Source organism: Stegastes partitus, unplaced genomic scaffold (assembly GCF_000690725.1).
Source record: "Stegastes partitus isolate 25-593 unplaced genomic scaffold, Stegastes_partitus-1.0.2 Scaffold420, whole genome shotgun sequence".
NCBI classification, from domain to species: Eukaryota; Metazoa; Chordata; class Actinopteri; family Pomacentridae; genus Stegastes; species Stegastes partitus.
The window spans coordinates 430,778-443,525 of NW_007578151.1; the positions used below are offsets into that span (position 1 = coordinate 430,778).

Genomic DNA, 12,748 nt, shown 5'->3' on the forward strand with positions numbered 1-12,748 from the left:
TCATTGGTTTTTAAGGGTAAAACAGCTTATTTAGAACTGCAGCCCTAAAACCAAGGATTATACAGTCATGGTAAAATAAGCCACCTTTGCAGTATTTTTGAGCTAAAAAAAAAAAAAACAACAACCCCAAAACAAAAAACAACTGGTGTGACTTTTATTAATTTGCTGAAAAGGGGCAAAATGTGGGACCTTTAAGATGAGATAAAATAAGATGAGATACGACATGGCTTCATTGTCTTCCTTTAAGCTGAGATACTTGAATGCATAGTTTTACATCAGATGTATGTGCTGCAGTAGCTTGAAGTCCAAGTGTAACTATCCAAACAGTCTGGGCAGGACTTTAGAACGACCATTACCTCTACTGTCACACAATTTGGCTACATTCCAATGTCCATACTACTACACTATATACCATGCCAGACAGTGATTTGTAATGTCCCAATTCATAGCGTGCCAAATGTAGTACGCCAAAATTACCCGGATGTCCGACTACATCTGGTTGGAGTTTGATTATGCAAGCGAGCGTGATTTTCTGGCCATTTTGCATCACGATGTTGCACATGGACATAAACAAGTTTTAGCCACTGAGAGCGCACAAACAGCTCATTTCGCCCTACAAACTGCGACGGTCAAAGTTTTAGTCGCATTATTATTTTGACAAAGTAGTGTCCTTCAATTGTATGCATACTTCATGAGACACTACGTGAGAGCGACTGTAGTAAGTCCTTCAAAGAAAAAGTATGCAATTTGGAACACAGCCGTTATTTCTCTCATTATTGTCATTGATTTATCCCTCGATGACTCACAGATTTTAAACCCAGTTACACATTTTAATTGCTGAGGGCTTCAACGAGAATAGCTGCACGTGGGGTCAGTGACTCACGAGGTTCTCTGGGATCAGACAAGCACTACATGCTGCTGTTTTCTTTAATTACACATCATGCATGAAGCACCAAACTCTCTCTCTGTTGAACGCAGCAGCTTTTGATCTAAGCCCCTGAGCCCTGATGATGGCTCTTAACACGCTGAAACACAAATCGTAATTTTCCTTTTTCACCCAGATAAACAAAAGAAAATGTGTGCTGATTGTTTACTGAGATGTCTGAATTGGTTCATACAGAGAGACCTTGCGCCTGTAATCTGCAACAAGTGTCTCTTTATCTCTGCAGAGCTTCTTTGATGGCTGGGACTGCACAAAGAAGAAGGACAAAACCAAAGGAAGGCATGACACCTTGCTGGGATGTAAGTAATCATGAAACATTTAATCCTGAACACTGAAGACGTTCTGACAGCCTTGTATTTCATCATTTCCTTTGCTCTTTTTTTTATTCTTATCTCTCTCAGATGACCGCCACAGAGTGAAGCTCCACCCTCTCCTGGGAGACCCCAACTCAGACTACATTAACGCAAACTACATTGACGTGAGTCTAATCCTGTTTTTTCTGCCTGTGTTCGATATGGGATACAAATAGCCTCTGCTGAGTCTATCTCTCACGCCCTGCAAAGCCACAGTCCATCTCTCTCATTCCTGTAAGCCCACCAGTCTGCTGCCCCACTTTCACCTGGAAGTCTTCATCCAATCAGACACCCTTCCCGGCAGTGTTTTGCCAGATGCCACGCTTGTCAATTGCGGCTGCACCGGATATCTGACCCAGACTCTCCTCTGCTATCACTGTTATTAAAACAGAGCGGAATAAATGCATTTAATGCCTTTGCAGAGGAGATGAACCTCGCTGTAAGATGCTACAAATCCCCCTAAATTAAATAGACATCATTGATGTTATTCAATCTCTGGATGGGCCGGAAGGAGATGATCCTTTCCACCGTTCACCTTAACTGTCACACACATGCAGTAACATTCTCACTGCTCATACAAAATACATGTATATGTTGCTAATGTGTCTCACACTATCTCATTCATGCGTGTTCTCATTCATAAAAGCTCGTGGAGGCTGCTCAGAAAGTGGAGAAACGACTAAAAGTATTTAGCCAAGATTATAGAAAATAAACATACCCTATAAATAGAAGCCCGTATTTCCATTCCCTGTGACTTATCTGTCGTAGTCCTTAGTTGTTATTCTCTATTCATTCGAGTGATGTCAAGGGAAGTCTGGCAATCTAGTGTGATTTCTTTATCTCACAAGATTTATTTTGCACGCCCCTCATTGGGACTACTGTAAAGTAAATATGCCACTCTGCTGGAAGCTGAGGCGATGTATTCCCGCTTTTGTTTGAGCTTGATAAGAGGCTGGAAGATCTGGTCTCTGTCAGAAAGGACCTTTTTGAAAAATAGCTGCTGTGTTATTTTTTCTGTGAAAGAAAATTCCTGTTGATTTTGGGTGCATTCCTCCTTTTTGGCCAAATTGTATCATCAAAATGCTTGACACTGCCGAGCTTTTTTTTCCCCTCTCTTCTATTGCTCTGTAGAGAAAGGGCAGCGGTGAGATGCTTTTAGAGAGTTCATTACAAAGAGAGGGCATTAAAAACCTGGCCTGCTGTTAGGCTGTAGTTATTGGGAGGGTCTCCATTAGCGTTTAGGGCACAGAGGTGCAGGCATTAGAGGGAAAATACCACTCAGCAGCCACTACAGTGTCAGTGTCAGTGATGTTACTCCCTGACAAGGATGACCTGGCAAGCTGAATTGTAACTACTTAGTCACGGCGGAGCATATTTTGGACAGCCTGTGATTATTTCAGCAGAGGTTAAATGCAAAAGTTTTTCCTCCCTCTGAAACGTTATTGCGCTTTCACAAAGTGCAAGCACTCTGAATCCTCTTTTTGTGTCACTTAATGCCCGGTTATTTGCTTTTGTTGTGGTGTACGTTGCTCAGAGAGATGCAGAACTTTGCATATGTTTAACAGCTTGCCGCATTTATTTTAAGTGGAGAGCAGCACAGTGCGTCGTAGCTGCTGCTCATTTACATTTTGTCTCCATCCAAGGAGCGTCGGGGCCTTCCTGACAGGCGTAGTACGGCCACAAAACCCAAAACATACACACAGCAGTCATAGCTTCTTTTGTTTCTGACATCAAATCATAGACTGTATAAAAGATGGACGTAGCAACCAGCCCCGAAAAATGAAGCCAACCTGGAAGTGTCAAAAACCTACATCCGCTCGCTGCTGGCTCCAAAAAGCCCTGGCTCCCATAGACTTGAATTGGAAAAGAAGTGATCACAGATCGTGAAATACTGCATTCCTACAGCTCAGGATTTTTTTCTTATTAGTTTTCACGGTCAAATCCAGAGATCAGGTGGCCAATCTGAAAATAAATCAATGCTGAATTTTTTAAAAATCGTCTAAATTTTGCGGGGCAAGGGGCGTGGCTGGCTTGATTGACAGTCGGCAGCAACCATACAGACGAAGCGAGCAGAAGGCAGTAAATGTGGGCGGGGCAGAGAGGGCCCGCCCCTCAATCCGTCTGACCAATCGCTGCTCCTATGGCTCCGCCCCCCTCCAACGATTTTTGCGTCACTGGCTCCAAAAATCCAAGATGTCAACCAGGAAGTAGCAAAACCCTGGCTTCATTTTCTCAGTGCTGAAACCAACGGGTGACGTCACGGTAGCTACGTCCATCTTTTATACAATCTATGCATCAAATGCCCTCAGAATCAGTTTTCTCAATCAGAGTTGGCTGTGAATTTCTCCTTGAACAATCAGAGTTTTGGTTATTTTGCACGAGTGATTTTTGCATTGTAGTTTTTGTCCTTGCTTTTCTCATGGTGTTGATGAGTCAGATGGAAATAAGTTGCTTAATGTGGCATTCAGCAGCATTTGAATCTGGATCTGAAGGTGTTTGCAGATAAGGTGCAATTGCTTTGTACTAATATGATTCTGTTCCTGGCCAGCGGTTAACAATTATGTTCTGTACCAGCGTACATGCTTCATATGTAGCTTGTAAAGGAGAACAGGATACTGATGCCTTCTCACTTGAAGGAAAAGTGCATGCCTGGTGCATTAACCAAAAAGATTTCTAGCTTCTGGGTTTGCTTTGTGCAGATCCGAGTCCAGAAGTGTTTCCCCGTCCGGCCCCCCACACTAGTTCCACACGCTGATGGAAAAACTCACTTTTCTAGTCATTGGAGAGGTTTATAAATATGAAACCTTAAAAAAATCATTTAAAAAAATGCAGTTGTTTCATTTATAATGGTGGTCTATTGGGATTTTTTTTGTAACGATACCACAAGAGACCACTTGGATAAACTTGCAAAGCTGAGCGGTGGCGCTGTTTCAAGTCTTTTTGATGCAACTATAGGCTGAAGACTACAAGTTTAAAAATGAAAAGAGTGTGGAGCTACAAATCTCTGCTTGAGGCTAGTGGCTCGAGGCTACATCAGCAGAGTCGAACATAAAACACCCCCGTTCGCTGAGCCGACTGTCAGCCATCGAGATACATTGTGGGTAATGTAGGATTTGACAAGGGAGAGGAATGCGTGGAATCAAAAAGACAATATCTCTGCTTCTGCTGCATCACATTGGATCCCCTTTTTTAATTGTGCATCATGAGTGTGACAGTGTCATAAGAGCGTAATGTAAAATCGGTAGAGTACCCTTTTAAGATTAGAAACAAAGGTTTCGGGGGCTTTTAAGTGTAACTACTTACTTTGCTCTTAAAATTGCTTGTCACAGTTTGTTACCCAGGCCATAAACAAGCCCAGACTCTGTAGCGCTTCCTTCCAAGAGTGTTGATATTCAACATGCAATGAAAAGGCTTTTGGCATCATTTTAAAACAGTGAGCTAGCCTCATTTTCTGATTAGCAGCATAATGTATGTGCGAGTCTCTGTAAATAGATGCAAATTAAACAGTAAAGAAAACAAGATTTAATTTTTTTTTCCCAAAAAGCAATGGCCTGAGGTCATAAATTCACACAAAGTGAGCGCGCTAACACACGAAGCTCAGTGCTGCCGTGCTTATAGAAACATATATGCACACACGCAGACCTCCCACCTGTCTGTAACGATAACACCCAAAGCTTCTTTCATTAACTAGCCTATATGTCTTCTTTTTCTACTTCCCACCCCACTTCCTCGACCTTGGACCCTGTAGATTCGGATTAACAGGGAAGTAAGTACTTAACTGCTCGTTCTTCTGCCTGCCATCGCTCTATTTTTTCCTCTCTCCCCCCCTTCCTGTCTCCTCTCACTTCCCTCTTCTCTTTTCACTGTCCTCTATCCACAAATGCTCAAAGGTCAGAGTGTTTTCAGGTCTGTGCACATTTGACAAAAACGGAATAAAAAAGAAAAAAAAAAGCCCAAAACATGCCCTTTTAGCTAATGATTTTAAACGAACACAAGGAGATGTGTCCTCTCCGGATAGAGGACCCTGCTGTCTTTGTTAGTTCTCATAAGTGGCCAAGAATCAGGAAGTTTAGTTGCCATGGCAACCGTCTTAAGTGGAGGAGTGGTGGCATTCATGCTGATAGAATTTGGCCAGGGCCTGAGGAATTGTGGATAGCAGGCCTCACAGCACTGGTCATCCATCTCCATTCCAAACATGTCCCCGTTTATCTGACTGGATGCAATTCAGCTCAGCAATCCATCAGCAACGTGGACGGACTCGATGTATTAGGAAGATGCCCTCTGCAAAAAAAAAAAGATTTAAAAATAAAAAAAACTGTTATCAACATGGATTGCCGCATGATTTGATGAGAGCTGGTGGGTTTTGGGAGTTTGTTCAGATTATTCCTGACCTGCCTTCGCCCGCTCCACAGCCATGTTAGTCATGTAATTGCGGCATCAATTATCCTTCCAGCTGCTCTTCTCAACAAACAGCGAACCACAACATCCATTTGGTTTCCTGGGCGATGTTTTCATTGAGTCTCAGGAAACAGGTGTCTCCTTTACTTAGACAGGTTTACTAAGCAGTACTTATTTTTTAAGGAGGACTTCCTTTGAACAGCTTGCTCTTCCTGAAAGTGCTTCAAAGTCCCTCAGGTGGTCTTTGTCGTGTTTATTCCCCTCAAGGCTGTAGAGGTGACATCTCATTCATATTCACCCCATACTCACCATATGAAATTGTCTGTCATCTATATCAAAGGTTGTCACGGCCTTTGATATGACGGTTTTCAAAAATACTTTGCTGTACGTATCTGATTTTGCTCACGAAGGCTGTTTATCTACATGCATTTATGTGAAACCTGCGCAAGACGTTGGTCCACTTGTTTGACTTGAATTTCATACAGAGAGAAAAAAAAAAAGAAAACGTGTGCTTCTGGTTTGTTAATTCATCATCTCAGATGTAGCAGATATTGTATTTTCAATGAAAATTGATTTGTGCTTTATGAGACAGAGAGATGGATAAATAAGTCGGACACCTGAAATTAAAAAGTGCGAGCCTTTAGTTTCTCTATCATATCTTTATTAAACTGTCAAAGGGACTCAGGTATTGTTCGCTCAGCTATTCTGACGTGCTGTAGACATCCATCAGCTCAGGATGCAGCACTTGTGTTGCCTCCAAACTCTCTGTGGAGTCTCTGAGGGGCTAAGACATGGTCCGGACTTATCGATAGCAACATTATACAGAAGACAGAGAATTTACAAGAATGGGTCAGTAGGAGAGCAGAATGCAGGGGGAGAGGAGGAGGAGGGGAGGAAAAGGGTGAGACAGAGAGACACCCTCCCCATACAGCTGTGCCTGAGGCGCAGATGGCTTACTCAGCATGTCATCCCTCTTCTCTCTTTCAGGGCTACCATCGATCCAACCACTTCATCGCCACTCAGGGTGAGTATCCCAGCAAGGCTATAGTGTGTATTAGTGTGTGTGTGTGTGTGTGTGTGTGGATCCTGTATGGTGAGCACCTTTTGTCACGCTATAATAAATTGAAGATGATCCAACCAATGAGCCCGCTCATGCACGGTCCCTTGCCAGAAACCATCTCCTCTGCCGAACCCAAAGGTGACGGTATGACTATCAACCCTTGAAGGCTGTGTTAGTGGTGTCAATGAATTAATCATGAGAAAAGCCTGAATAATTGAACGCATTAATTATAGCTTCTCAATCTCTGTGACATGTGGAGCGATGTGTTCATTGTCACAGAGAGAACCTTTAGTTCACTCCCCGTCGCCCAAATACAAAGTCGCGTCTGACGGACAGTCGGGCTCCGCGTTTTCAAAATTCCTCTCTGCTGTTTCCAAACCCTTAAGGAGGGTCAGTTTCCAGGGAGTTCCTCAGGGTCTGCTCATCTGCTTATCTTGCACTCGCACCACCTCTCCCCTCCTATAAGATGAAACTTGCATGAAAGGAAAAAAAAAAAAGATGTCAGCTGCTGCTTTTTTTTTTTGTCTTTCTGAGTATTTTTTTCCACCCCTACGTGATTCTTGTTTTAAAGCCGCATCTCGCTTCCTAAACGTCTGTTCCTCAGATGACAGTGAGTGACTGGTGGTCCCCCGGGCTTTCATCACCAGCTACTGCTGTTGTTTTGTCACCCGTCGCCCGTTCCCTTCTCCCTGCCTGGAATTCCCAATACCTTTATTGATGGCACAATCTTAAGAGATCAGTACCCTTCCATCTGAGGAAGGACGCTTGGGTCGCAATCATACAAGATTTCACAACGCAAAAGCTCCCTTATTGCGAGGGCAGGCTTTGATGCTGACGTTTTTTTGTCTCATTCTCTGTTATTTCCTCCCTCTTCCCACCAGGACCCAAGCAGGAGACTCTGTATGATTTCTGGAGGATGGTGTGGCAGGAAAATTGTTTCAGCATCGTCATGATCACTAAGCTGGTCGAGGTTGGCAGGGTAAGTAATGTGCACTCTCCTCTTCTCCCCCTCCTGTCACCACCCAGTGTTCAGAAAAATACCACATTCATCATAAGGGAACATTTTGGTGACTATATGAAAGGCTTTCATGTCTTTGATAAGCATAGGTCTCACAGGACCTCGCTGTGAATGCAAACTGCAGCCTAAAAGCTTGTGTGAACTGAATGCCTTTTTTTTTTTTTGTGTGTGAAATCACAAACCTAAGCGTTGAAGGAGCAGTTAAACAAGTTAGATCTGCAACAATTAATTGATTAGTTGTGACGTATTAAATTAACTGCCAACTATTTTGATGTTAAATGAATAGATGTGTGATGTTTCTAAGAAAAAAAAAGGCAAAAATCCGGGAATGAAAAGAAAAAACCGTAATTCCCCCCGAAAACAAAACTAAAAACCTTCAGGTGGGGACAAAAACAAAAGGCCAACATGGCATCTGGGAAACACAGACATGTTTTACCATTTTCTGACATTTTATAGAAAAAAAACAACAACTAATCAACAAAGACATATCATTAATTTTAACCCAATAGATAATTACTCTAGTCGATAACATCAGTGCAGCTCTCACGTCTAGCAGACAGTTACAGTCGGCTTTGTGGGAATAAAACTATTAAAATCCACTGACCAGTAGCTTTTTTTCTCCGCTACTTTTAAAGGTGCTGAGTGGCAGATTTTGGTACCTTATTTGGACAGAACCAGACTGCTATTTCCCCCCGTAACAAATGTTTATGCTAAGCTAGCAGCAGATTGACATTTAGCATGCAGACCGAGTAGTAACCTGAAACTGAGATAATGCAAAAGTTTCAAAAACGGCAGATCCTCGAATGGCTTCTTGAGGCCTGGTCCCATAGTGAGTCAGTCTCAGTCGACTGCTTCACAGCAGAAGTGAACAGCCTGCTACAAAAGCATTTTTGGTCTGTAAAGCTAATTTTCCTTTTCATGACAGAGGTGCAGAATGTTTTTTTTAATAAAACTCACTTGCTTGAACTGTATTCAGATTTAAAGTTGTGCATAAATAAAGGCGGTGACTCCTTTAGGTGACAGGTGTGTGCTGATGTAGGGAAGTCAATGGCCCGCCTCAGCTCCACTCACACTCCACCTCTTTGCTCATTTTTGGATTAGCTGGGAGTTGGGAGGACTGCCAAGATGGCAGCAGCTGAAGCCACACTGAGCTTCACAACGACTCACACAAAGGGTCCATCCATCCTTATATACAGTCAGTACTGACACAAGTCTATAAAGGTATTTTCCAGCATATCTAACGTAGGCTGGGAAATACGACCTCCTTGCAATTAATTGTCACATTTACTTCAGTCACAATTCATTTCACCAATTTTAATTAATACATTTGCTCAAAATCTATCTCAAAGTTCACAGTTATTAATTATTTGCTCTGCACGGTAAATAGAAACTCATGAATTTTTCTACCCAGGTGACATTTATCTAACATTCAATAGTATTTAACATTCATTTATTAAACATTCAGTTGCTTAAAGCAGTTATTGTTTTTGTTCTTTTTCCAGCGAAATCTATACTCCAGGCTTCTGCTGTCCTAAATGTACCACACTGTTTGTGTCCATGAGTCATGTTCACGGATTTAGACCCCTGTTAAGCTGAAGTAAAAAACAAAACAACGGGATTCTGTCACGTCTGTTGTTGCCTAATAACTTATAATATTTCTGGCCTTTGGATTTCCCAACAAAGGTGTTTACCAATTTGAATAGGTTTTGCATATAGAGTACACCTCTATGATGGACTGCTGCGTCTCAAAACATTTTTTTTGCTGTTGCCTTTTTGTTTTTTTTCGACGTGGACTCGACTTGTATTTGCATATAGCCTCCTTCTGTCCTGTCTTGTGTTTACTGGGGCCAAAGATAGTCTCACGACTTCTTGTTTCTGCAGAAGCTCTTCCTCATGTGCACCTGCGACTGCTTCTATTTGTCCAACACTGGGCTGAATCGGATAACTAGCGGTTAGTGTGGGTGTCAACATAGATTGTGAACACATGTTTACTGACAGGGACGGGTTGTTTGTTACCGACTTCCTGGGGGACATGATTAATTTATTGAACATATTGAATAAAAAATCCCTATGTCTCAGTCTTCCTTTAGCTTTCTGTACTGTATTCTTTTGGTGGAAAACGAACATCTGGGGTCATCTAAAGTATATTTGTAGGTCTGCTTTTGTTGAATTTTTCATGAAATGCATGCATTTTAAAGGATTGCTGCACAGATTATCCTTTATCTGCTTGTTATGGCAATTTCATGAAATTGCATTGCTGTGTTCGGAGAAATGTGCATCAACATTATAGTGATTATAAAGTGTACAATACTTGTGGTGCATATAAACATACTCTGGACCGCTGGGCTGCTTGACTTTGTAAATACGCTGCCCACTATATACTGTAGCAGCATTGTTTTCCACTTCACATAAATGCAGGTATCTACTGTAAGTATTCCATCCTTTTCCAGTTGAGGCAGGAAAAACATATTACCTCAGTGGATGGTTAAAATGACACAATTTTTCTAGCAGTAGCCCTTCATCCAATTTGGTTCTGCATCCCGGCAATCCTGGGAGCAGTCAACAAATGAGAAGTGGTCTGTGTGGCTGAATCCAAATAACACCTCCATTAAATAAAAAAAAAATTACTTCCATTGTGCCCGGTGTTGGTAAAAAAAAAAGATTGCTGCCCTCCTGTTCATTATGCTGCCTGCCATTATGTGATTATTGTGCTTTTCTTCTCTTTGCCCTCCAAGATAAAATATCTGCAGAGGAACAGCTTGTTTTTGTTCTTGTGCAGGATTTGCAGTGTAACCTCTACATGCTTTTTAAAAAAAATCTTATTAAAATTCCAACCAGGATGTCTCTGTTCTAGTTAAGCCAAGAAATTAAGTGCCTAATATTTTTGTTATCATCACTTAATTTCAATTTGTGATCACACAGGTAGTATTTATCTCTTTTTGCTCCGAGTGAGTTGTTAAATTAACCTACGGAGATATATCTTATTATGGATTCACTCTGAATTTAGTGCTTAGATTTTAAATGTGAAATCTTAGAAATCCAAAACTTGTGTACAGAAGAACCCAAGCGAGCTTATAGATTTATCCAACAACTGTAATTTAAGCCGGCAATCCACTGCTCTGCACATTCATAAACAATGATAACACAGCCTCGGGCATCTTTTGTGAAATTCACCAGGTTGGTGCTGTAGTTGGGGAGCTGGACTTGGTGTTACCATCATTTACTTGAATTTGCACAACCGATGGGCAGTTTGGTGTTTAACACTCAATCCTAGATGCAAATTATAAAAGCACCGCTTGTGCACGAACCAAACTTGTTTTTTTTCCATTTGCCTACAGGTAAAAGAATCGAAGGGGGAGTGATTTCATGCACCGCAGAGTGTAATTTATTAATTGGCGCGTCGAAAGAAACTGCATAAATAAACACAACAACAAAACTCAGAGGAGTATACTCTGGATTGAATGTCCTGCTCTTGTTTTTTTTTTATCTTTTTAAATCAAGCGTGAGCCTCAACAGTTCTCTGCCAAACAGACTAATTCATGTCACACCTTCTGCAGCTTTGCGGTAATTCAGGAATAACTCTGTTGCTTTGCTGCTTTAAAACAGGTGAAGTGCTGTAAATACTGGCCCGATGACAGCGAGATGTACGGCGACATCAAGATCACTCTGCTCAAGACGGAAACTCTCGCTGAATACACAGTTCGAACCTTCGCCTTGGAGAGGGTGAGTTTGTCTCAGATTTTGCCTTCAATTGTTTGCCTACCTTTATCTTTTTTTGCATTTCTTGTTGTTTGTCATTCAATTTGTCGCTACATCTTCTGGTTTCTTTTGCTGACAAGTTAGCCGTGTTACCTGGTTAAGCAAGCATTAAAATTAGCAGCAGAACCTTAATAGAAAGGATTAGACACTTGCCGGGACTTAAGGCTGATAGACACAAGGTCCACATGTTAAATTGAGAGGAATTAACACCAGTAGCTATGTGAATGCCCCTGCCGTCTTTCCAACATAGCTGTTACAGTGTTGTTCCCCTGATGGCCTCCATCCTGTCAGTCTCTGGGGGGATCTCTCATTGGAAGGGCTCAGAGAAGCACTGGAGTGACAGTGGCACAAACACAGCATTATCATCGCACTGTCACATTTGCTCTCCATGGGCACACGCTGCTGCTTATTCAAATCGGCATGAATTTGGGAACTGGTGACAGCTTGTTTTTCATAGCTCCCCTCCTTTTTCTTTTTTTGGATTTCTGTCTTCAACAAATCTTTGCTTTGCGTCGCTTTACTTTGTCATCTCTGTGTGGAGGAAGAAATTGCTGTGCGACTTCAGCAGCCTCCCAGCAGAGGAGAAACCTCCAGCCCTCCCTGAGCTCCCCAGAGCCTCAATAATTCCTTTTCTGCACGTCTGTCACACTGCAGCTGCTACTAACATGTGATGCCCTGAGGCCTAACTGTCCTAGAAGACCTAACACCCCACGTAAATAATGTCCTGGTTGTCCTCACACTGAACCAAAAAAAAATTTGTCACATCTGTCACGGAGGGAGGATGTCTCTGAATGCATGGGAGCACATCTTCTGCGAGATCAGGGCCTGTAGGCTACAAGGATTAGGATGCCAGCCATTATGTAGTGTTGTTGTTTTTTTTTTTAAAGTGCACTGTGTTTCTTTTGGCAGAGAGGATATTCGACCAAGCACGAGGTGCGTCAGTTCCACTTCACATCCTGGCCTGAACACGGGGTGCCCTACCACGCCACCGGACTGCTAGCTTTTATACGAAGAGTGAAAGCCTCCACACCTCCTGATGCCGGCCCTGTGGTGGTCCACTGCAGGTAGCGTGATGCTTAGCAAGTCATAGATGGTGTTGTCTTTGAGAGACTGAGTGTGAGCCTCGTGTGTCCGTTGGAGGCTGCTGCTGGTTTCAATCAGCTGATTTTTGGTCGACTCTCTAGATCGGCTACTGTGAAAGTAAAATCAACCATCAG

The 12,748-nt window shown here is 42.3% G+C and overlaps 1 protein-coding gene across 2 annotated transcripts in view; it reads left to right on the top strand.

Annotated features, from left to right (window-relative positions):
• LOC103360195 (receptor-type tyrosine-protein phosphatase U) overlaps positions 1–12,748 on the top strand; it is a 209,611-nt gene that overhangs the window by 177,238 nt on the left and 19,625 nt on the right. For both annotated transcript variants that reach the window (XM_008285875.1, XM_008285876.1), the window contains 6 exons: positions 1,170–1,242; positions 1,345–1,421; positions 6,682–6,718; positions 7,636–7,733; positions 11,379–11,495; positions 12,441–12,595. In XM_008285875.1, coding sequence (XP_008284097.1) covers positions 1,170–1,242; positions 1,345–1,421; positions 6,682–6,718; positions 7,636–7,733; positions 11,379–11,495; positions 12,441–12,595 — 557 coding nt within the window. The remainder of the gene's footprint in view (positions 1–1,169; positions 1,243–1,344; positions 1,422–6,681; positions 6,719–7,635; positions 7,734–11,378; positions 11,496–12,440; positions 12,596–12,748) is intronic.